The following is a 27,064-nucleotide window of genomic DNA, read 5'->3' as shown; positions in this document are numbered from 1 at the left end:
CTTAATAAGTGAACACTTTCCGCTTGCAATGAACACTTTTATTTGCGGGTTAGGTTAGGAAAAAAAAAGAAGATCCGCACTAATACACCAGCTTCTCGCAAGTGTGATAAGCGTTTTCAATGAAACTTCTAAACCAATGTAGAATAAATTGATTTCTTAAAATGTTCGCATATTTTGTCGAAAAAAAACTAGAACATTCGTCGAAAATTGGTCTCTGCTTGAACTATTTTCGAGAATCCAACGAACCAAAAAAGGAACATCAGTTTAAAACCACGACATATAAACACATGAATCGATTGGCATCAGCACCAAAAGATATGAGAAGATTAACGCCTATTAGCTTAACAAAAACGCTTTTCAATCAAAAGAAAGTAGAAAAATTTAAATTCATTTATTAATCTCTAATCATCTAAAATTGCAAATGCGGTTAGTAACCAAATAAAGCAGCAACAAATGCATCATTCACTGATTGACCAAATTAAAACACTTTTTCTGTAAGGGTTGTGATGAAACTGCATAAAGCCCTAATCAGACAAGAATGGAAGGCTAATATGTACTGAAAAATAATTCACTTCTATTGTTATTTTAATTTAAGTTAAAATTAGTTAAAATATCAAATCTGTTCTGAACTATATGAAACAAAAATTCGACCAGACTGGATTGAGAATATAGAAATTGAGAATATAGAAATTGCAGAAAGCTAGAAATAGCTTATGTGTGAACGCTGACCTTTAGTGAAACACCAATCAAACAAACATCTTTTTTCATTCTGAGTCATCTGAGGTATATATTTTTTTCAAATTTCAGAACTTTTTCACATTTTATCATCGTTTTTGCATTTTTGGCGAAAAAGTGACTTGATCAGAAACTTTCACATCAAATCAAGATCTAGACACTTTAAACCAGTTTCATAAAACAAAATAGAAATTGATAATTCTCGACTGATTTGAAAAAATAATTCATATACTAAACGCCTAGATAGGAGTTTCAGAAATAGTTGCGGTAATTTTTCCGTATATCATAAATATTTTCGAATAGCATATCTGATCCGTCAAAAACGCGAGTTTTTAATTACTGGACGATTTTGTACAATGCTTAAACATACATCGCACCTACTAAAGATCACCAAAACGACGTTACAAGCTACACTCAGCAGCTAAAAGGTAATTTCACTAAAAAAAATCATAGCCAATCGAAGATTGGAAAAAACAAATGAACGCAAGTAACATAAAAAACACTGTCTTTGTTGGAAAAATCTGCACTTTCGAACTTCATAGAAAAAAAATAGATGCCCTTTAAGCTCTTTGAATTTCTAGAACGATTTATGATTGGCGCTTTTTTGATAACATTAACCCAACTCGAGAAAACTGGATCAATAGGTAAAATTTTAATTCCGCTGGAAATTTAAAAATTAAATTCCACTTTCTAAACTAGAAATTGTTCGTTTTTTTTGCGCCATCTCCACGTTCGTATTTGGAGAATGCTTTTTAGTATCTTTCTGCAGATGAATTTCAATTGAACTCAAAGAGTGCATATATACCTAAGAGCATTCATAAATGCATCAATATGTATGAATGCACATCTGTAGTTATTAGAGACTTTATGCACATTTTCCTTAAAAAAAACAAAGCAAAAAAAATCAGCAAGACCCACATAAGACGATTCACTACGTTAATTACCATTAATAAATCTAGCTAAGCGCAAGTGTAAATATGGTTCAGCAGTGGATGGCTCTTCTGGTTGCCCTGAGGATAAAAATAAATTGCACATATTTGAATTGACTGTATTTTTGTATGAATGACGTGCACAGTGCAAAGGCGGCAGTGCAGTTATAGAAACGCACCGAGTGCAGTGTAGAACTCCTGCAGGTATTTGATGAGTTTGGAGATGTTCGGTCGCTCCACTGCATCATATGCCCAACAGCTGCACATGCATCGGTATCTAAACACACCTAACTATAGATAAGATTAAAAAATATATATTTCTTTTCTGCAATAATGTTGTTTGCTTTTCTTTTATCAAAGGACTTGAATTGAAATTAAAAAGAAATCACATTTCAAAACGCGAAATATCACATTTGAGCGTAAACAACTTTTAAGAATTTTTCCTGAAAAAAAAACAATCATCACGAACCATAGAAGAGTCTTCACTACGTACTTTCCTTGACTCTAACTAAAAATGCTACTTGTTCCGACCACTGAAATTTCGGTTTTCGGATTATTTTAGTTTTTTTTCGACCATTGAAGATGGGGACAAGCTTTGTCTTCGAGCATTTTTTAAAGTTTTTTTAGCACTTCACGCAAAATCAGGAAACAAAGCTAACTGACAGTTGGAAAAGAGTAATGAACACAAGGAAACTGAAAAAAAAACTGATTTGTTTTTCACAAAAACCTTCATCTTTTAAACTTCGAATAAGAGAATAGATGGCCTTACAGCTCTTTGAATTTGTAGAATAATTAATGGTGGACATTTTTTAGTTAAAATTTGAGAAAACTTCATCAATAGGTAAAACTAATATTTCGCTGAGAAATCTGATAATCAATTTCCGTTTTCGAAATTAGAAGTCGATCACGTTTTTCGTGACCCTTACATTTATGCGGTTCGAGAGCAGAGTTTGCCTTCCTTTTAACACTGGAAATGCACTGAACTTAAAAAGAAATCAAAAGTTAAACCTCGATAAATCAAAGTTGAGCGTAAATAAATTTTAACTTTTTTCTGAAAAAAGAACAAAAAAATCACCCAGACATATATAAGACTACTCAATACGTTCATTTCTCTTAACCAGAAAAAACACTGAAGTGAAGCTGCGCTTTGTAAACTCTGGCGAAAAAATGACAAAAAAGTAGCTCCATAAAGCAAAATAAGAAATATATAAAAACAAGCCTTCAAAAATCAAACTTTTGCTATAGAGGAATCGATGCTACGACCAGGCGTTTTATAGTCTCCTGTCCTCGCATCTACAAAAAGTGCCCTGATAATTTGCAAACACTGGCCGTAAATAAGCAGCTACATAAACTAATAAATAGCCAATGCCATGCAGCAAAAGTGGCACCAAATACAAATAGACACAATTTTGCATGTAATAATTTAGAATATAACAAACAGGCATCCACGCTAACTTTGGATGTGAAAACTTTGAAAACATAAAGTCAAATTACTTACATAGAGGCGAAGCTGCACTTCGCATACACAAGCAAAAATATGACCGACAACGCTACTCGGAAAAACTGAATGAGTAAAACTTTGAGTCTACAAAATTTCTTAAGTGACGCACGCCAATTGAGAGTCTACATAATTGCAAAGTCACGCATGCCAATTATGACGCATTAGCAGTCATTTTCATTTTATAAAAATTTACCAATTAACATGCCTCAATTTATATAGCAGTAATAAAAAAAATTAAAAGTATTAAAAATGTATTTTTTTTTTAAATTCGAGATTTTTTGTGAAAACTATCTCTGCACACGCCATATCAAGTGCAAAGTGATAAATTTCGCTGCTAGTGACAAATCAGTCATGGCAAATAATACTCCTTCAACCAATTTGGAACGATTTCTTTGACGGATTGAATCTCCGCTTACGCTTTTAATGCCCGAATATATCGCGCGTTAGTTGTCCCAAATTGGTCAAAATGGCAATTTTTAAACCCCCATAACTTTACGAGAAAAAAATCACAGGTGAAATATCTCTCCAAATTGAAGCTCCGGATAAAAATACTTTTCGAATGATAGAAAAAATCCCGTCAAAAATGGTAAGTTAAAAAGCCGACATTTGTCTGAAGAAAAAAACCCTCTCGAGCAGAAATATTCCGCTATTTTCGATACGAAAGTCGGAACAAGACTGTTCGTATCAGGGCGAAACCTTGAATGTTCCGCCTGCCTTTTGAGGTCTATGAAGCAAAAAATAACATGAAAAAAATTAAATGTAGTAAGATAAAAATAAAATAAAATTTGAGATTTTTTTTGAAAATCAACCCCTACACGCCATATTTAGTACAAAGTGATAAGCTTCGCTCCTGGAAAAATATCAACTATGGCAAAAAAGTTTCCTTCAACAAATTTGGAACGATTTCTAAGACGGATTAAATCTCTGCTTACGCGTTAATAGCGCGAAAGATATCGCGCGTTAATTGTCCAAAATAAACCAAAATGGCAATATTTGAACCCTCATAACTTTACGAAAAATGATCACAGGTGAAATATCTCTTCAAATTTAGGCTCAAGTCAACAATACCTTTTGAATGATAATAAAAAATTTCGTCAAAATGGCCAGCTAAAAAGTCGAAATTTGTCTGAAAAACCCACCCCGAGCACAAATATTCAGTTACTTTCGTTACGAAAGTTAGAACAATAATAATAATCTGTCTTAACATCCTTAGCCTTGGCTGGACTTAATAGCTGGTAATTGATCAAAATTAACACTTTCAAAATGAAAACATCTTATCGCAACATTATTTGCGTCGCAACAATAGTTGCGACTTAGGTTGGAAAAAAAAAACAGTTCATGCCATAACACAAGCATTGCTTGTGTAATAAAGTAGGCATTTGGAAAATATAGCATCTAAGATATATTGAGTTTGAAAATTTGTGAAACCGAGTTTTTATTATTAGTGTTGTTTGAAAAAAATAGCCTTTTTGGGTTTGTTTGACAAATAAAAATGTATCATTTTGGTTAGCGTAATACTAATTGAATGACAAATCAAAAGCTATCAAAAAACCCGTACAGGTGCCCCAGAAAAATACCAATACTTGAGACTTAATTTGAAAAGAAAGGAAAAGTCGTACTTTGAAACTACTCTCGCTTAAGCTCGCTAGAGTAATCATAGGAATTCGTCCAGTGTTATATCATTAAAAAAAGCTCTTTCAGCCTAGATTCAAGAGACCTTTAAAATTTTACAAAAAGCTTTTAGGATTGAAAAAAAAAACGGTTTGAAATTTCTGACATTTAGTTTAATTTCGAACAGAAAAAGCGAGCGAAAAGTGTTATAAAAAATTTTTATTTGTGACGTAGCCCTGAAATCGTAGTCTAACTCCAGAATCTTTTTAGATTTTTTAGCGCCTTCTTCAAAACGTTTTTATTTAAAGCTTTCTGCAAAAATTTTAGAAAAAATTTCAATTTTTGTGATTTTCTTTTATTTCTATTTTTTGAGAAAAACTGAAGTCGAATATAACTGATTTCGTATAACTATCGAATATGCCTGTTCCAGGCTTTCTTTCAGATCCTTTCATCACGCCACATGAAAAACGACAATTTGAAGAAAAAAAAACGGCTATCCTTGTTATTGCTCCCCTTAGAGCAGCCGTGGCCGTGTTTAAGACGCGCGGCCTTTAACATAACGTCGCGGGTTCGAACCCGATTCGGTCACGATTGTAGGGGTCTCAGTGTCATCCGCGCGTTCAAGGTGGTACCGGCTGCGGCAAAATCGATGACATCTTTCTCCTCCACGGAAAAATTCTCGAAGATGAACGGTAGGAGTTGGGCCGAAAAAATTTCTCCCAATTGGTTTAATGGTCACGTTCATCAAACAACTGATAATATTCTTAATTACTATTCATTGAAATTATATGAAATTTCATTCCTGAGCTGTCCTTCAAGCAGATGTTTTCTATTTCTTCATAGGAGCTATCCATATGCAAGCAATACACCTGCGTCGCGAAAAATGAATTATAATAGAATCTTCAAGCGGAAATAGAAAAACTGAAATCATTATTATTAGGTTCTATAATGAACCCTATTTAGAAGTGCTCATTTAGCCTGTCAAAACTAACAGAGCGTCTGGGCAGTTCTGAGGCTGGTACAGTCTTCCTCCCTCTTTTAGAAAAGACACCATCTCAAAAGGGTCAATGTCTTCGTACGGGTTTTCAGCTAGGGTCCATAACTCCCATAGGGTGATACCAAAACTCCAGACATCGTTAGCCGGCGAGTAGATGTACTTGGAAATAGCTTCGATTGCCAGCCATTTGATAGGCCTGTTCACGTTGTCGCCGAGACACTGGTAGTCTTCTGGGAAGAGATCACGTGCCAACGCAGCATCGCCTATCTTCACCACCCAACCATCGTCTAGGCTAAAATTTGTCAGAAAACCAATTGCAACTAAGTTCAAACAATGATTTTTCAATATAACATCTTATGTGTAAAATATTTGTTCCACGGCTTTCAAGTTCCGAGGGCTTTTGATTCGCATGCATTTGTACTCTTTATCTGATTTCAAATTTCAATTTTGAGAAACCCCCTCAAATTTAATTAAAATTTCGATCCTACTTGAAGATAAAAACAGCTACAAAAAATACTCACAAGCAGTTTCTTGTTGCCAGATCGTTGAACTCTAACTTGCTCTTAACAATAAACTGCAGACCATGCAAAATTTGGATGCCCATGCCCACCACGTCACGCGTCGTGAGAGACTAAACAGAACCCACGGCATGAGAATCACAGTTAGGCTAAGAAAATCGAATCTTCATTTGCTTTGACAAGTCACTTAAAATTTGGAACAAAAACAAATTTACAAAATTATCAATGGAAAAACATTTTGAAAATTCTAATTTTTGTGAAACCACACGCTATGTAAAGTTCAAACTAACAGGTTTCTCGTCTTGTAGCGTATTAATATGACCCAAAATTTTGCTTCAAATATTTTTGGAGACATTTATAAGCCGGATTAATTCATCGCATCAGCATTGAAAGAACGAATAAATTGCACTATACTATCCTCAATTGACACGTTTCAAATCACAACACCTAAACAAAAAAGATAGCAAATTTTCTCAAACAAAAAACCAGACCGATCACAAAAATTCCGTCTTTTTCTTCAAAAATTGAAAACATTACACACAGACGCGAAGCTTCACTTTACCAACGCAAACAAAAAAGCGACAAGAAGTAGCTCTTAAAAAGTCAAACACTAACAAAAATAAAAGAAAAACCTTGAAAAGAAAAACTGCTATGTTCCAAAATCGAACCCGGATCTCGAGATTAAGAATCAGTCCTAGCTTCTGCGTCATGGTGACTTGACAATTATCAAAGACTAATAACCAAAAAACCAAATACGAAGATAAAATTTTAATGCGGCAAAAATAAACCAGAATAGGGGTCCAGTCACAGCTGGAGGTAACTCTTTGATAATATAAAAGGAACTGATGCGAAAGGTAATGCGAAATTTTCAAAATGTCCAAACTGATTATTTATCAAAATTACTGAGGGAACGTTTTTGCGATGGGGATAAAAACATCTCCGTTTAATTGACTTCTTAATCTCAAAACAGGCAAAAAAAAATTAAGCGAAGTCAACCAGGATGTTTACCATGTCTATGGCGAATTCCTTGCAAAAATTGATAGAATCAAATTTCGCAAGGGATACACCTATAACTTGTCTTGTTCCGTTGAATCTTAATTACACAATTGGCACGGTAGTTTTCGAGAAAATCAGAACTGTCAGCATTTCGAAAAACGGACTTTAAGTCCACAAAGACTTTCCTTAAAAATAGCGCATGGTCGCTTAAATAACAAAATTCATGGCACCTGTTCCTTTGATTGAACCTGTTCCTAAATTCAGATTGAGCAAATTAATTGCTTAAGTTAAAAAAAAACTCCAAAAAATCTTGAAAAAAAATTGAACCCAAATTTTCGTATGTCTCTATAAAATCAACTAGAAGCCCAGCTAAGAGTGGAGGTACCTGATTGATATTTTTTGGAACTTTTAATAGTGACGTGGAATGAATTCGTTAAATTCAGAAATTTTAATTTGGACAAAATTTAAGTTGTTTCTCTGCTGAAATAAGCGAGAACGAAAAGCTTGAAAAATGGGAACCTTCCGAACGACAAAAATATTACTCTTGCTATTAATAAAGAGAAGCCGCTTCTGTAGTAAAACTTCTCGCAACCTGTTTATTTGAACCCTTCATCTCAGATTTGATAGGATAGTTTCTAAAAAAAATTCAAAAAGTTTTTAAAAAACGGTCAAAGTTTAAGAACTCGACTTTCCGAAATCCGCAATTTTTTTCTGCTAAAAACAAGTAGTGGCCGGTGAAGTACAAAAAATTCTCGAAATCAAGTTTCTCGGTCAACAAATCAGACAGTTGACGTTTCCGAGAAAAAAATCGGTCAAAAACCAAAACCCTAACTTTCCGAGATCCCTAACTATTTTCTACACAAGGAAGGTCGCGGCCTCTTAATCAGATGAGATACCCAAAGACGGATTTCTCGATTGAATACTTAGCCTAAAATTGGCAAGGAAGTTTTCGAGAAAATAATTCCAAAAAACGTTCAATAAATCTGAAATTTGACACTCATAGCTTTTTGAAGAAAAAAAAATTGCGCGTAGCCGCTTATGCAAAAGAATTTCACATAACCTTTTATTTAGAATGAAATCAGATTTGGAAAGGTAATTTTCTTATGTGTAAAAACCAAATTGGCCGTAGTTGATTATGCAGGGAAGCTTCAAAAGCCCGTGCTTCAATCAACCAATAATCTCAGATTTGGGAGGATAGGTTTCGAGAAAGTTTTTGATTTTTCCGAAGGCAATAACTTTTGTACAGATAAATTTGGACATAGAAGATTATGCACAAGAATTTTGTACAAAACACTCTTTGGATTGAATCCAAAATCTCATATTTAAAAGTGTAGTTTTGAAAAAAAAACGATAAGTTTCAAAAAAACTGTCAAAAAATAAAACTGACTATTCCGAGGGCCATAGATTTTTGGGTAGACAAGTTTGGGCGTAGCCGCTTATGCAGGAAAGATTCACACAGCCCGTTTTATCTATTCAACCGAATATCTCAGATTTGATAGGTTAGTTTTTACGAACACGGGAAAAATAAAAATGTATATGGGTCAAATGTCCTCCACAGACTTTTCCGAAGGCTGTAGACAGTGGGGTAAAGTAAAAAGAGACTAGGTGATTATGCAGGCATACAGGAGAGTAGACAGTCTTTTTACTGATACACTTTCTAGAAATTGGTAGAGAGTTTTTCGAGATATATTAATGATATGCAAAAAATAAATAATTAAAAAGCGTCTCAAAAAATAACAAACCTAAGCCCATACAATTTCAGAATGTCTATCAAACATGTTTATAATGTTTATCAAACAGGAGTTTCAAAAAACACGCAAAGCAAGACACTTGAATTTCAAACTCACAGGCGAATCTGAGCTTCGCAGCATTTGCAATACAAAGTACAGGTTTAAAATTGCATGATACTCAGAACTACTGTCAATTGTTACCCTTGAAAAACCAAACGAGTACAACGAAAAAAAAATATTTTTGTTAAAAATTATTGAAGTGTTTTCAGGGGGTCTCAATGATGTTGAATTCGAGCATTATCTATTGTACAATTAATATTGGAACTTAGGAAACAAAATATTTGGTTAACAAGCCGATGAAATTAAAGCTTAATTTCGATCAAAACATTTCAGCAAAATAATTGACAAAAAAACATGTATGCCCATGTAGCTCCACAAGTGCCAGGATGTTTACCATGTCTATGGCGAATTCCTTGCAAAAATTGATAGAATCAAATTTCGCAAGGGATACACCTATAACTTGTCTTGTTCCGTTGAATCTTAATTACACAATTGGCACGGTAGTTTTCGAGAAAATCAGAACTGTCAGCATTTCGAAAAACGGACTTTAAGTCCACAAAGACTTTCCTTAAAAATAGCGCATGGTCGCTTAAATAACAAAATTCATGGCACCTGTTCCTTTGATTGAACCTGTTCCTAAATTCAGATTGAGCAAATTAATTGCTTAAGTTAAAAAAAAACTCCAAAAAATCTTGAAAAAAAATTGAACCCAAATTTTCGTATGTCTCTATAAAATCAACTAGAAGCCCAGCTAAGAGTGGAGGTACCTGATTGATATTTTTTGGAACTTTTAATAGTGACGTGGAATGAATTCGTTAAATTCAGAAATTTTAATTTGGACAAAATTTAAGTTGTTTCTCTGCTGAAATAAGCGAGAACGAAAAGCTTGAAAAATGGGAACCTTCCGAACGACAAAAATATTACTCTTGCTATTAATAAAGAGAAGCCGCTTCTGTAGTAAAACTTCTCGCAACCTGTTTATTTGAACCCTTCATCTCAGATTTGATAGGATAGTTTCTAAAAAAAATTCAAAAAGTTTTTAAAAAACGGTCAAAGTTTAAGAACTCGACTTTCCGAAATCCGCAATTTTTTTCTGCTAAAAACAAGTAGTGGCCGGTGAAGTACAAAAAATTCTCGAAATCAAGTTTCTCGGTCAACAAATCAGACAGTTGACGTTTCCGAGAAAAAAATCGGTCAAAAACCAAAACCCTAACTTTCCGAGATCCCTAACTATTTTCTACACAAGGAAGGTCGCGGCCTCTTAATCAGATGAGATACCCAAAGACGGATTTCTCGATTGAATACTTAGCCTAAAATTGGCAAGGAAGTTTTCGAGAAAATAATTCCAAAAAACGTTCAATAAATCTGAAATTTGACACTCATAGCTTTTTGAAGAAAAAAAAATTGCGCGTAGCCGCTTATGCAAAAGAATTTCACATAACCTTTTATTTAGAATGAAATCAGATTTGGAAAGGTAATTTTCTTATGTGTAAAAACCAAATTGGCCGTAGTTGATTATGCAGGGAAGCTTCAAAAGCCCGTGCTTCAATCAACCAATAATCTCAGATTTGGGAGGATAGGTTTCGAGAAAGTTTTTGATTTTTCCGAAGGCAATAACTTTTGTACAGATAAATTTGGACATAGAAGATTATGCACAAGAATTTTGTACAAAACACTCTTTGGATTGAATCCAAAATCTCATATTTAAAAGTGTAGTTTTGAAAAAAAAACGATAAGTTTCAAAAAAACTGTCAAAAAATAAAACTGACTATTCCGAGGGCCATAGATTTTTGGGTAGACAAGTTTGGGCGTAGCCGCTTATGCAGGAAAGATTCACACAGCCCGTTTTATCTATTCAACCGAATATCTCAGATTTGATAGGTTAGTTTTTACGAACACGGGAAAAATAAAAATGTATATGGGTCAAATGTCCTCCACAGACTTTTCCGAAGGCTGTAGACAGTGGGGTAAAGTAAAAAGAGACTAGGTGATTATGCAGGCATACAGGAGAGTAGACAGTCTTTTTACTGATACACTTTCTAGAAATTGGTAGAGAGTTTTTCGAGATATATTAATGATATGCAAAAAATAAATAATTAAAAAGCGTCTCAAAAAATAACAAACCTAAGCCCATACAATTTCAGAATGTCTATCAAACATGTTTATAATGTTTATCAAACAGGAGTTTCAAAAAACACGCAAAGCAAGACACTTGAATTTCAAACTCACAGGCGAATCTGAGCTTCGCAGCATTTGCAATACAAAGTACAGGTTTAAAATTGCATGATACTCAGAACTACTGTCAATTGTTACCCTTGAAAAACCAAACGAGTACAACGAAAAAAAAATATTTTTGTTAAAAATTATTGAAGTGTTTTCAGGGGGTCTCAATGATGTTGAATTCGAGCATTATCTATTGTACAATTAATATTGGAACTTAGGAAACAAAATATTTGGTTAACAAGCCGATGAAATTAAAGCTTAATTTCGATCAAAACATTTCAGCAAAATAATTGACAAAAAAACATGTATGCCCATGTAGCTCCACAAGTGCTAAAGATGTACTAAAAGGAATATGCTATACAAAATTCAGAACCTAAAACGAGAGCTTAATCGACAACAATCAAGCCGAAAAACCATCATCCCAAAACAGTTATCTCGAAATTAACAGAGCCCAAAACATCAGAGCAGAAACCCTTCCAGCCGAAAAAAAAATTGATACTACTACAAAAAATTCAAATTCCTTAAGAATTTTTTTTTTCAATTTCATACATACCTATAAGAAACTAAGTCCGGAGCAAACACAAGCGAGGAAATGCAAAAAAGAGCTCCGAACAGGCAAAACAAAACAAAATCAGGAAAGAAAATATTAAAAATACACTATGGGAAAAAATTTTTCTGAGATGAGGAATAACACGTTCTCACATCTGACCCACGTCTCCTAGTATTTTTACTTACACCAGCCACCAATAAAGCAGCTGCAGTTTCTTAACTAATTGCCAATGCTATGCAGCAAAAATTCGACCACAAAAATGTTTCGATGATCCCGATTTGAATCTACCACCTGTTGATTAGAAGTCTCACTTACTCACATTTGCGCCAGGGACGCTTGGAGGTAAACTAGTGGCCCAACTAATGCTGGATGCACCTGTTTTAAAAATTTATTCTCTGATAGTACTGATACCATAAGGCGTAACTTTCAAAGTTTCAAAAAATGGACTAAACGCAAAACCCTAGTGATTTCCCTGCTTAAGTAAGGGATTATCCGTTTAATTAAAGGAGAAAAATAGTATTCACTCTTTCAACTGAATTCTTTATCTCAGATTTTGCTGGGTAGTTTTCGAAAAAAGTGAAATAAGATTCCAAGAAACTATAAATCCATCAACTTTTCTCTAATAAAGCATGGGAATAGCATCTTATGCAGGGAAGACTTTCACATCCTGATTTTTAGATTGAACCCTTGATATAAGATTTAGCCAGAAATTTTTGTGAAAAAAAGCATGAAGTTTCTACAAAAAAAACAGTAACAATTTCAAAAAACGGATTTTTACGATAACGTTATCGGCTTTTCAAAGAAAAAAAATAGGTTGAAACACTTTAAACAGGGAAAATCTAAGCACCATGATAGTATGATTGAAGTAACAACCTCAGAATCAGCGAATTAGTTTTTGAAAAAAAAATAAGTTTCCAAGAAACTATCAATTAATAAAACAATTGACATTTCCTAAATCCATCAACTTTTCTCTAATAAAGCATGGGAATAGCATCTTATGCAGGGAAGACTTTCACATCCTGATTTTTAGATTGAACCCTTAATATCAGATTTAGCTAGTAATTTTCGTTAAAAAAAGCATGAATTTCTACAAAAAAAAACAGTAACAATTTCAAAAAACGGATTTTTGCGATAACGTTATCAGCTTTTCAAAGAAAAAAATAGGTTGAAACACTTTAAACGGGGAAAACCTAAGCACCATGTTAGTATGATTGAATTAACAACCTCAGAATCAGCGAATTAGTTTTTGAAAAAAAATAGGTTTCCAAGATAACGGGCAAAATTTCAAAAATTGGATATTTTCTAAGGCCATAATTTTTTCAAAACACAGGGCTTGGCCGCTTACACAAGGAAGATTCGCATAATTTTTTTTTTCGGTTCAACCCTTTATCTCTAATTTGACGGGGTAATTTTTGAAAAAATTCACCAAAGTTTCAAGAACTAACAAAAATGTCAAAAAATGGGCTTGTTTCAGGCCACAACTTTTTTTCTACCGAATTTAGGGAAAAGCCGCCTAGAAAGGAGGATCCCCATGATTTGTTTTTTTTTTAAATTGAAACGTTCATCTCAGATTTGCGCATTTAAAGTTTGAGAAAAAATGAAGTAACACGAAAGAGCCGCCAGTTTGCCCATTGGTACCATTTTTTTGCACCAAGTTCAATAATTTTCCAGAGCGTCGCAAAAAAAACATCAAAACCCATATATTTTCATAATACCTGTTGTTTTCAGCAGGACATTAAGCTAGCCAAAACCGAAGCCGCAGCATGTGCTATTAAATTCCCTATGCTTAAATATGATTAAATTGAAATATACCAAAAGTTCCACCAATAAGCACTTTTATTTGCGACTTAAATCGGAAAAAAAATTCTTCGTAATAATACACTACGCTTCGCTTTAAAGACTTTTTCCCGAAAAAAAGAAAACCATACGACCAAATTGAGTTTCTTCATTTCGTTCATTGACACATAGAAGATTGAAGCCTAATGAATGATTGACCGAATTATCCCTATTTCGAGCCATCAGACAAAAAAACTTTTTCAAATAATGTGAATAATGGGAAGCAAAAAAAATCAAAGCGTTGCAATTTCCAAGAAAAACCATCAATCCGAGAAAACCGTCAACTGCTCACTTCATGAAAAAAAAACTAGCAATACACCCAGTATCATGCAAATCAAAAATATTGAAGAATACGAAAAAAAAACACGACTGTCGTCAAAAGTTGAATTTTTGAAAAATGACTTCTAAACTTATGTTCGATTTCTGTTCGAAAAATAAAAAGCAAAACATTAACACAGAGGCGAAGCTGATTTATGCACTACTTACGATACAAAACAAGAAAGCGACCAAGTCGGCAAAAAACCGAAAATGTCGAAACAGCAAAATAACAATTCCGCGATGTCGCAACTAAGCCGACGAAACGTAAGCAGACAAATAATAAGCCCACATTTTTTTTTGAAATGGAATGTTTCCGATTGAAAAAAATCGGTCCAGTTATATTCGAATCCACAACCTTTGCCGTACCAGATTCATTCGCTATCTCCATATCAATTGCGCCAGAGGCGCAGAAAAATTTGAATTTATCATGAAATGAGCCAAAATTAACTTATTCTAATTTTGACCAATTTGTGAAGAAAGTTATTTGCGGAAACCCAATTGCAATACCTTTTTTTCAACAGTCTAGTAGCATTATTTAATTCGTCAAAATTTTTCGTAAAATCCAAACTAAAGTGAGTGTTTTAAAAAAAAATGCTGAACTTTTGATTTCAAGAACCTTTCTCTCTATTGAAACAACTAAACGTTAAAAAATCTCATGAACTAAAAACGAAAAAAAAATGTTCGAGTTACGAAGAAAAACACATTACCTAAAGTTTTTTAAATTCAAGAGACTTATGATTGACATTTATTGACTTCTGATAAAAACTAATACTATTTGAGAAAACAAAGCCATTACTTTTATTCCTCTGAGAAACCATTAATTTAAAAATCCACTAAAAAGCATTAGGTATACAGCAAAACAACATCGCTTGACTAACTCGTCGATACTATTTTTATAAAGGAATTTTAAAAGAATTAATTTGCGTGATTCGACGCATGAAATACTATCGTTATACCTGTCTGGTAGATCGAAGATGTCGAAGATGCAGTTTCAAAATCCCAAATGTAGTCTGTGGGTACACGACCAGAGGAGGTGGATAGTACTTGTTTACTTCCTTATCCCTTTCCCCCTTCACTCCCTGTATCTCTTTCGGGTTGTGTTCCGATTGGGAGGAGGGTAGATTGTTTTCCTGGTTGCCGTAGACTACTGTGAGACAGGGCAGCACGTGGGTGCACTCGGAAGCACTGACTGAGGAGAATACATGACACTCGTGCAACATCGTGTCAATCTGACCCACCGATGACTGCTCTGCAAACATAGCATTAGAATGTTCACAAGTTATTCATTTATATTTTGGATTCTTGTAAGTAAGTGCTACCTTTGACTGTTTTCACTGTGATCGGGTACTGGAAGATGTCACCACTGGCCCCCTTCATGGCAACAGATGCGTTGTGTAACAGTCCAAATGTACCTGATAAACAAAAACAAACATAGGATCTTGTTAACTATTCTCCCTGTTTCGATTTTCAGAAATTCGACATTGGCTGCCACATTTTCAATATTTTAAAACAATTTTCAGGTAATATATTTGTTTTAAAATTCCTAATCTATGTATTATATAAATACGAGTAATACGAATACGAACGCGCGAAAATGAAAACCCAATTAATTCGTGGCATTTTTGAAATGTACTTTATACAGAAAAAAAATTGTCAAAAACAATACATGCATAGGGGGAAATCACAAGGAAGAAATAAAAATCAGGAAATAGTTAACAAACATAGCCTACATTCAGTTGGAAAAGAGACAACGAACGCAAGAAAACAAAAAATACTGACTTGTTGTTTGAAAAAATCTCAACTATCGCACTTGAAAGAGAAAAATAGATAGCCTTAAAGCCATTTGAATTTCAAATACAATTCTTGATTGACATTTTTTGCTTGCATTAACTGAATTTCGAAAAACTGGATTGATGGGTAAGTTTTTAACTTCACTGGAAAATCTTAAAATTAACTTCCTTTTTCGAAACCAGAATTCGATCGTTTTTCGTGACCTTACACTTTTGCTGTTCGATAGTCGAGTCAACCTTCCTAGTAACTAAGTAAATGAACTTATATATAGCTTTTACTGAATAGCCATCAAGACCTATATCAGATTCTGAACTATGCTCATCGACTCTTAAATGCCTTATGATCAGATGAATAACGAGCTTTAAAGAGGAGCACTTTAAACTTAAATCAACTTTTGCGTTTAAAAAACCCAACCATAAATTAGACAGCTTTAAAAAAAGCTCGAGCAACTCTAAGACTATAAGCAGTTTTAGGATAATATTGTTCATTTGCTTCAAAACATTTCCAAATACTCTTTTTTGAAAAACAAACTCCAATACTTTGTTTTCCGAAATTTTTCAAAACCTGACTTTTCTTTCAGAAAAATATGATTTCATACATTTTAATACAGAGTCGAAGCTGAGCTCCGCACCACATGAGATACAAAAATGAACTGATTAAAATCAGAAAATAAATTTAGAAAAAATTGAAAAAAAAACATTCAAATAACCGATAAAAATAACCTTTTTCTCGATACAAATTGCAAGAAAAGCCCAAAATGTCCGAAACAAATTTTCCTAATTTACAAGCAGCTTTCTGAAATGTACAACGCCAAATTTTCTCTGCAGAACTAAGCCGACAAAAATCAAAACCAATTTTTCAGATTGCCAAAAAAAAACAGGCCTCGATCGCAACGGAACTCCCGGACTCTGTCGTCTCAGGCATGTAACAGTAACTTCAGCAAAAAGTCGCGATACGAGAACTAAGCCGACACAAATTAACAGACGGACCATATTCCAAAAAAGCGCCATAACTATTTCTAAAAAAGCAAGTACCAGCAGAACTCGAACCAAAAGCCTTTAATGTCAAGCAGTTGCGTTGCCTTTACACCAGATGGTTGAGTTAATTTATAAGTAGCAAGCGATAACAAAAGCCGAAAACAGATGAGCATAAACCCTTCATTTCAAAAAATTAAACATAGCCAATCGAAGATTGGAACAGAGTAATGAAAACAAGAACGCATAAAAAAATATCTTATGTCGCATTTCCAAGAAAAAAATAGATACCTTTTAAGCTCTTTGAATTTCTAGAACAATTTATGACTGGCACTTTTTTGATAACATGAACTCAAGTAGAGAAAACTGCAAGAAAAACCCATTCAACGGGAAAAATGACAAAAACTGGAAAAAAAATGAAATTTTAACCAATCGATTTGGAAAAATAACCAGAAAAAAAGAAAATTCACTTAAGCCGGATATTTATACTGCTAACATGCTCAAATCATGTCCATGACAACAGAAAGGCCCCGAAGATGAATTAGTCCAGAATATGTTCCAGGAAATGTTCCAAAAACATGACTATGACTTATTCGAGAACGAACAGTTAAACACATGCAGGATTTCTTCGCGAATGAAAAATTGAAAACAAATTTTGTACGTATTTTAATTTTTCGCATTAAAAAGCGTCCAGGAGAACTTTCTTTACACATGCAAAAAGTATACAGAACTGTGCACGCTGATGAAAATTACATATAAATATTGCCTACTACTTCTAAAAAATATATCTTGTTCATGCCATTACTAACAATTACTAGCTCCCTATGGTTAAATTCTTGTGACATTAAACTGAGTACCGGCAAGCGTTTTAAATGATAGAGAAACATGACTTGTTTTTAGAGATGACAGAAACTGCAATTGTTTTGAAAAAGCAGCTATGTCAGCCTTTCAAATTTAATTTTTCATTCTCTCAGGCTGTAATGAAGTTGTTTAAAAGAACGTGGAAAATTGCACACAAAAAAAATCGATTTTAAGACAGCTCGTTAGCACGCTGGCAAAGATTTTAACAGCTAGGAATAAGTTACGTTCAAACAATGGACAGAACTTCATTCAGCAAATAAGAAAAAAATACAGCTAGGCAGAAAAATGTCTTATTCGTTTAAAATCTATAAAAAAAAAAGATACCACAAACCATCAAAACATTGATCTTATTTCTCAGCACGAAGCTTATTCAGTAGTTTTTATCAGCAATTGTGCTTTATATCAAAAATCTTCTGACGTCTCACGAAGAAATTTCACCGCCTTTTTCACATTGAAGGGTCAGATTAAATAAAACTAAACATAAGTTTCATTTTCACCCTAGTTGTCAGTTAACTATTTTCTGGTTGCGTTAGTATTTTTCGTTACAAGTTGTCACTATACCGGTCAAATAACTTCGATTGAGTCAAAAAAATTGGTTCCTAAAAACCAAACACAGCCAGCAGAGAGTTGGAAAACAGTGAATGGACGCAAAAATAACAGTATATTCTCAAGCAGTTGTTTTAAGCCTAGACAAAAACTAAAGGCTTGTTTTCTTTTAAATAGAAGTTCAATAAAAAACACATAGCCTTAATTTTCCTTGAATTTCGTAAAACAATTTATGATTGGCATTTTTGATTAAGTTGACACAACTTGAGAAAATTGGTTCAATTGGTGAAATTTTTTTTCCGCGTGGACATCTGAAACTTTAATTTAGTCTTCGAAACCAGAAGTCGATCATATGTTTAGTGATCTTTACACTTGTTCGATAGTGAAGTTTGCTTTTTTCACACAGAGGCGAAGCTGAGCTTCGCAGACACAAGCGAGGAAAATTCAAAAAAGCGCTCAAACAAGCCAACAAAAAAGCAGCAACAATTCGAAAACAAAACTATGTCAATGTTCCGGATTTTATCTCCGACCTGATAAATAGGAGTGTAACTGATGTCCTTGCATTTGCAACACGGTTATTTGGAAGTAAACTAGTGTCCCAGCTAATGCAGGATGTTCCTGTTTTAACATTTTTATTCATATATTTTTTTGTTACGGAAATGCGACTTTCAATATTTCAAAAAATTGGACTTTAAGCAAAAGTCTAGTAGTTTCTCTGCTCAATTAGGCAATTAGCTGCTTATTTAAAAGAAAAAAACTACAAATTGCCCTTCCAGTTGATATCTTTATCTGAGAGTTGGCTGGTCAGTTTTCGAAAAAATTGGGGAAAAAAATCCAAAAAACGATCAAAAGAGCAAAAAGTCAAACAACTTGACTTTTCCTCAAACTTTTATAAACTTGGATAAAATGAAATTTCCCGAAGTCCATATCGGCTTTTCTTGAATAAAATAGGGTAAAGCAGATGACGCAGGGAAAATCCAAGCACCATGTAAGTTTGATTTAACTATCAACATCAAAATAAGGAGGTTAGCTTTTGAAAAAAAGCCTGGCAGCTAGAGCAGGAAGGACTATGGAAGATTCATATGTGGAAGATTCATATATGAACAAATGCTATCGAATTGCTTATGTTTAACACAGAGGCGAAGTTGCACTTCGCATACACAAGCAAAAATATGACCGATAACGCTACTGGGAAAAACTGAATGAAAAAAAACTTTGAGTCTACAAAATTTTATAACTGACGCACGCCAATTATGAGTCTACATAATTGCTAAGTGACGCAAGCCAATGAAGACGCATTAGCAGTACCAGTCAATTTGAAAAAACAAATTTACCAACTAACATGCCTCAATTTATAGAGCTGACGCATTTAAACTAGTATACGAAAAAGTTCATTAAAAACATCCGACCCTGCCCAGGTTCGAACCCTCTTGTTTTGCTGCTGGTCTCTTTCTCTACCTCTACGCTACACATCCATGATGCCTTAAAGCTAAAGTGCTATTTGTAATGTAATAGTCTGTGTTAATATCCTTAGCATTGGCTGTACTTAATTGCTGGATCAAAATGAACACATTTCGTCGCAACCATTGCATCGCAACAATATTTGCGACTTAGGCTGGAAAAAAAGAAAGGTCATACTATAAGGCAAGCTATGCTTGTGGTATTAGGCTTAAATATGACTAGCGTGTAACGCACCTCCGGTGCTTCGAATTTTCAACAACTCAAAAAACTATTCTTTGAGTACACTCTGACAGCACCCAATTACAGGGTTCGTATTTACAAAATTCGCAAAGTTTTTTACTACCGTTTTTTTATACAAATTTTGAAGAACCATAAAATTTTGTACAGTTTTAAAAAATATCTTCGAAAAAATGAACTAAAAAACGTCACATCTGGGAAACTGAAAGCAATTGAGCAGTCGCATTTGAAAGATTTCATAAATCATATCTCGAAAAAGAAAAGGATTTGAGCAGTCATATGTGGAGGCAAAATTCGCGAACCCTGAGAGTTCCCTCAAATTTTCAACAACAGGATTGCAATCTTCAAAGTTTTTGTCATATCTCGAAAACTACAAGGAATTGAGAAGTGAGATTTGGAGGCAAGATTTGTAACCCCTGAGAGTACCCTGACAGCACTCAACTACAGGGTCAGAATTTCAAAAATTGAGAAATTTTTTCTAAATTAAATGTTCTAGAAATTTTGAAAAATCTCAAAATTGCCTATCTCGTAAACTAAAAGGATTTGGTTATTCATATATGGAGGCCAGAATCGCAAAAGCTGGGAAAACTGACAAATTCCTATTATTGGGTTGCTTATTTCAAACTTGATGAAATAAACACTGAATTTAAATTGGAAAATTGAAAAAAAAACCTTAACCATTGCAATATACGATATAGCTTAAACGTGAAAAAATTCTTTTGTTAAACATGCTAAAATAATACGTTGAAAAAGCTTAAACATGGCGAGATAGTGAAGCCCGAATTTAAATATATAATAGATTATTTTAAAATATACCAAATGAGCACTCAAAGTTTATTCCACGTAAACAAAGGAAATGAACTGATTTTAAATGAAACCATGAAAAATCAAATTGAGCCCGAAAGCCTGAAAGAACGAAAAAAAATCGTCAGCACTATGTGAAAGTCTGAACTACAGGCAACGACTCTTAATAATCCGAACCTTTTCCGAACAAAGAAACAATCACAAGACTTGCATGGACCACTTAAAAACCAATAACGATCCCTAGATAAGTAGTTAATATGTAGGTGGTATATTAAAAAACTTGGAAATGATAAATTAACAAAAATGACCATTCTGTGTACAAATTTATTTATGGGTGAAAGTTTTGTACTCGATGGTCTTATCGCAAGGGTAAATATGAAAGATATTCAAGAATCTGAAACAAACTTGAGATTCTTCAATTCATGATTCTTCAAATTTTAAAGAGTTTAAAGCGATTTCGATCGATAGTCAAGGTAAATTTACCCATAAACAAAAAGCGCAATGTTACCTTGTAACACCATCTCAGTCATGTTCACTTGCTGCCTGGTGATGTTGGTCAATACCACTTCTGGTGGCAACAGAGGGTGCTGCATGCCAGAGGAGCCAGGAGTAGTGGGACTCATTAGATTACTTTCTGAACCTCGAACGCCCCCACCCAAATTCATGACTGGCTCACTCGCAGCTGGAGTTACACATGTGGGACCTTAAAATTGATGCTCTGGATTAGACATCACTTCACTGCCCAACACAATGTAGATACCTGATACTTCCGAATTCAAAAGAAATTATTCTGGCTTCTTATTTCACTTTCTAAGACTTATGGATTCCCCTTTAGGACACTTCTGAAGACGTGACTACATTTTGCTACCTGATCCTCCTCCGACTGAGTTAGCAGCTGTGTGCATGGGGGCCATAAAGCCGGAAGTGGCCGGAGAGAGACTATTCATCAACTCCAGTCCCATCCCCATTCCCCCTGGTGGCAGTGCATGATGCATAGGGTGCACGTGTTCCATAGGCACAGGACTACCTTGAACCATGCCTCCGTTGGCAGATGACAAAAACATGTTGCGATTGCTGAAACAGTGCTCACTATTGAAATCCTTTACTATACAATCACCAGTCAAACTTTTGCCCTTTATTCTCTTTATATCCTTAACATAGCTTTTTCTTCCGAAAAAGATTTATGAATAACCAACCTTGGCAAAAAAATTCGAATAAACTTGTCAAGAAACACAATTGCCAAGCACGGAGACGTAACCGAGTCAAATAACAAGGAGACGAAACAAAGATATTCAAATTGCTTATATCACACAGAAATTTGATGCTTTGCTAAGTTAGCCGATGAAAATGAGAGGACCAGCGATAGTCTTACCCTAAAAATTTTCCTAGAAAACAATTTTCAATATGAAAAAACAGCTCCCGGTCGGAATTGAAATCAGCACCTTCATCGTCCCAAACATAGGCGTTTCGAAGAATTTACTTGAGTTGTAACACGCGGAACCGTCAGGCTAAACGTGCAGAAACTATTATTTGAAATGAACATCACATCATACGTGCGATTCTATCGGCAAAGTTGTTTATGGGAAACACGTCAGGCATCCGATTACAATATTTTTGCAAAACGCTAAGACAAAAATCAAAATTTTTCTGGGTAATATTTGGAAGCGCAATACTATCCGGTGATTCCAAATTTACCAAATTTAACAAAACTATTTTAAAGACTTGAATTTGACTGAGTTTTCTAAAGATAATCAGCTAATAAAATCTTCAATCATCTCGTTAAAATTACATCCGCGAATTCATCAGCTTTCGTTTAATTCAATCCTTACCTGCTCCCCATTTTATTGAGCAGTCCGTGACTCATGTTAGCATTATTGTAGTCAGGTGGCTGCAACTGAGTAAGAGAAGACACAATGCCATTCGCAGCGTCCACTCCCCCTCCCCCCGTACGAGGGAGGAATTGACTGCCGTGATTGTTGCTGCCCCCTATTATTGTACCACCGCCAGTTGAAGATGAGTTCGATCTGAACAAAGAACCTGTTTTTTTATTATTCCCGCGGAAAAACTATTCTCAAATTAGACAAATTGTAACTCAAAATTCTGGGGCGAAAATGTCTTTTGGAGATGCGCAACTAACTGCTAACTTATCAACATAGCCAGCGGACAGTTGCAAAAGAGTACTAAACGCAAGTAAACAGAAAAAAAACTTAGTTGAAAAAGTCTAACTTTCGAAATTCAAAGAAAAAAAATAGATGCCCTTTAAGCTCTCTGAATTTCTAGAAAAATTTATGATTGGCGCTTTTTTAACACCATTAACCCAAGTTGAGAAAACTGGATCAAAAGGTAAAGTTTTTATTCCGCTGCCAATTAAATTACACTTTCGGGACTAGAAGTCAATCATAATTTTCGTGGTCTTTACGCTTTTGATGTTAGTGGAGTTAGTCCTTTGAACAAAAAATGAGCTGAATTATATGCCATTTCCACGTTCGTATTTGGAGAGTGCTATTTGCGTAACTTTCAGCAGATAAATTTTAATTTAACTCAAAAAGTGCATATACAGTGCTGATTTAAGTTAACCGGAAAAAACGAAAATTTGAAATTTCAAACTCGTTTTTCTCAAATTGGGTTGATGTTAGACAAAAAATGAAGAGAACAAAAATTGCTTAGATTGTCCCCAGAATTAATAAGGTGCATTTTTTCTCAAAATAATTCTCAACCAAAATATTACCCCTAAAATGGGTCATTATGGCTCTTTTCAATTAATCAAACATTACGCTGAAACTACTTCGTTAATTGATGAAAAATATATATCACAAGAAGCCTCTTACACAGCCCAACAAAGTTCTATAAGGGTTAAACCTCCAAAAACCAGTATACGAGAAACTATTTTTGCTTGATATTCAGGAAACGTGATTTTTACTTATATAAACCCAAAATCTTTGCTTAAAAACAAATTTTAAAGTATTTACTCAAAATTTTGAAGATTCAACTTTTCTGGAACTCTGTTGGGCTGTGTGAAAGACTTCTTGTGATATATATTTCTCATCAATTAACAAAGTAGTTTCAGCGTAATTTTTGATTAATTGAAAAAAACCAAAATGAACCATTTTTGGGTTAAAATTTTGAAGAAGAAATTGTACCATATGAATTCTGGTGAAATTCTAAGCAAATTTTTTTGTCTAATCTTAACCCAATTTGAGAAAATGCGTTTGAAAATTCGAGTTTTGTTTATTTTGTCCGGTTAATTTAAATCAGCACTGTAAACCTAAGTTCATTCATAAATGCATTAATATGTATGAATGCTTATCTGTAGTTATTAGAGCATTTTAAGACTTTTTTCTGAAAAAAAATCACCAAAACCTATATAAAAGTCTTCATTACTCAAAATAACGAAAAAAGATGACTGTCCTTACAAAGTCATTATGTAAATACTCCACCTAACTTCGGCCAATTTACCAAAGATGTGAACTTACCTGTAGTTGAGTTGTGATGCTAGAACTGATTCGCTGAATTGTCCGCTGAGAAGAAGAGCGGCCCTCTGCTGCTGCTGACTTCCACGTACATTACTCATGTTCATTTTGAAAGACCTAAAATTACCAAAAAATGAGGATCGAAATGAGATACAAGAACTTGCGGCGTACTTTAGCAGAGCCCGGAAATGAGAAAAAACTCTGAATCTATAAGGTGCAAACTCGTAAGTTCAGATAATGATTGCACATTTCGTAATTTTTTTTTCTGAACTCGCACTCACTGTGCAGTAGCTGCCCCTGAGGCGCCATTTGGCTTCATGTCCCTCAGATGGTAGAAAGACACTGCCAGCGTGGACACGACAACTAACAGGAGAGTGGCCAGAGCAGAGCACAAAAACACAGCCACCGAAGACATCTTCATTCTAGTGCCCACTCTCGCCACTGTTGACACCACAGGCTCTATACAGGTAGAAAGAAAGAAGAAAAATTTATTTATCCAAATCATTTCAAAGTAAGAAATTTCATCAAAAATTACAGCAAGAATTTATTAGCACCTAAATTTATGAAAAGAGACTAGGAGAGGACAGACAACGGGACTAATGTCTACTTTACAGTCTGCTTGATATGATTCTTCATTGTATTGTCAACAATTTCTTGGAGAGAAAAAAATTATGTTTATTCATACTTATTTTGCAAAACTGACATTTTTTGACATTTGATATTTTGCAACATTTCTACTGACCTACATGAATAGGAAGAACGGAGAGTTGGCGGCAACTTGCTTTTTCAAGAACTTAAGTAAAATTGAGATTGACCTGTACGGAAACATTGAAAAAAGATAAAAGGCAAAAAATGACAACGACAGAAGTTTTCTTGCTAAAACTTTCTGTTCAAATAACATAATTTTTTCTCATAACTTGAAAAGAATCTTCTATTTCTGTGTTTTTGTCCTAGAAAAAAGCAACGAGTACCACCCCACCTGGCTTGAGTCTGCACACTTTGATGACGGTGAATAGGACGGTCCTCGAGTTGATCTTGCTACCATTATCACCCAGACCCCCCTTGGACATGGCGGCCGAACTGTACATTGCTGCAAAGGTGAAGTTCAGTTTCAGTTCTACCGAGTAGGTCGAGTCGTCTCCTGGTGACTTCGAGGTCTGTTTAGTGTTGTCGGAGGAGTGAACAGATTGTCCCGGTGACTCATGGCATGACACGAAGATGGACATTTCTGCAATAAATCAAAGAATAGCACTTAAGAACCAACTAAATTTAGTTGCCTGATTATTTCCAATAGAAGTTTACGGCAGACAATCTGTCAAGGAAATACGTTTCTTTGATCATTATTAAAACCATAAATATCATTTTTTGGCTACTTAAAATATCGAAACAATTCATAGCTGTTACGATCCTGAGCTCCAATATCTCAAATGATTGCGCCAGTACTCATTTTAATTCTACTAATTGCGCAGGTGAGCTTCCTAAAATTCATTCGCACTTCAGATATCTTCAAGCGTTGAATATTCTCGGTTGACAATTATTTGGATCGTAAAAATATGGTATCTGGCTCAGCTGTTCTTCACTTTCTTCATAGGCACTAGTGGTAAAGCGTTCACTTTCAGATAGTCAGACCAAAAAAATTGCATGTAGTTCTTAAGCAGGGGCACAACAGCGGTTCGCCGTGATGAGCTGTACAGCTCGTATGTTGGTCCTATCCCTCGTGGATAAATGATCTTAATAATAGCTCTCACTTAATCTCTAGCTTCAGGTCTACCACAGCCTGGCCGACTTCGACTGTAATAGTGGCACCCCGTGAAAATTCTACACGCAAAAAAACGACCTTGAGTTTCGCTAGGCAAAATAACTCGTCTAGTATGAGGGGAAACCTTAGAAATTGATTAATTTTAGACAGGCTGGATAGCGTTTCATATATCCTCTGCGAATCGCAGACACTAAAATTATTACTCACTTCCCCACTTGTTTGGGTCGTTGTTGAAGGACGAGTGCTCCTCGCTCCAACAAGGTGACTCCACTTTGCAGTTCTCTGGCCGGCTGAAGTTATACCACACCATGCCCAGACTGTCATTTACAATTGTGGCTCTGGTCTCGAACAGGAGCACCAGAAGAGGAGATACAAACATAAGTTGCACCTGGTTAACCTCTGGTTCCAACGTGATCGGACGTCTTAAAGCGCCTCGCATCGCAATCCCATTTCTGATGAAGTGCATTTGACCCCTGATACCTGAAATTAACTCAACTCTTATTATCATTTTCCTGCCGATCGCCATCTCATAAACAACATTTCCTGGAAAAAACTGAATTCCGCGTGAAAGACTTCATAAGTCTTAATATTTGAAATCCAGATACGTAAACAGATCACACTATCTGGTGTCAGCAATAAAAAACAATACTTCGCAGTTCATTTCAGCTAATTCATTAGTAACACCAGTGTGCCACATAATGGAATCAGAAATTGTTATAATGGAACTTTGGCAAGCAAAATATGCAAAATTCTTTGTCTTAGTTTTAACAAGCAATCTGGACGACTTGATTCTGTTTTTGTTATACTGTGTTGGTACAGAGATGGTGGTAGCAGTTACTAACCATAGAGATCGTAGCAGTTCTCTTCGGGCATGTAGAGATCTAACTGGGTTCCCTTCATCAACTGGTCATCTTCATCTCCCTCTTCTAGAGAGATGAGTTTGTTCACTGACCTGCCACTTTCTACAGTGGACTGGACAACATCCAATACACCCAGAGAGAGAAAGACACTGAGTGACAGCAGGGAACAGCCAATCACAGTCCTGCTCTTCATTTTAGTCAGTCCGAGCGCCAGAGGTCTACATCAACCTCACTTGACTAGGCAGTGTCAGTTAAGATGCCGGCTCATTATTACTTATTTTTGATTGGTTTCAATTC

The 27,064-nt window shown here is 34.8% G+C and overlaps 1 protein-coding gene across 1 annotated transcript; it reads right to left on the bottom strand.

Annotated features, from left to right (window-relative positions):
* Positions 1-987: 987 nt before the first annotated feature.
* Positions 988-27,064, bottom strand: LOC134847925 (uncharacterized). The gene is made up of 13 exons (XM_063865218.1): positions 26,750-27,064; positions 26,115-26,387; positions 25,128-25,376; positions 24,430-24,607; positions 24,152-24,265; positions 22,508-22,702; positions 21,547-21,752; positions 21,187-21,381; positions 15,324-15,416; positions 14,961-15,253; positions 6,295-6,404; positions 5,769-6,065; positions 988-1,941 (listed from the first exon to the last, which is right to left on the bottom strand). The coding sequence occupies exons 1-13, from the start codon at positions 26,958-26,960 to the stop codon at positions 1,830-1,832; spliced, it is 2,526 nt and encodes an 841-aa protein (XP_063721288.1). The 5' UTR covers positions 26,961-27,064; the 3' UTR covers positions 988-1,829.

The sequence above is a fragment of the Symsagittifera roscoffensis genome, chromosome 1 (genome assembly GCF_963678635.1).
Source record: "Symsagittifera roscoffensis chromosome 1, txSymRosc1.1, whole genome shotgun sequence".
In the NCBI taxonomy this organism is placed as follows: domain Eukaryota; kingdom Metazoa; phylum Xenacoelomorpha; order Acoela; family Convolutidae; genus Symsagittifera; species Symsagittifera roscoffensis.
Note: the sequence above shows the minus strand (reverse complement) of the source record. Positions and strands in the feature narration are given on the sequence as shown.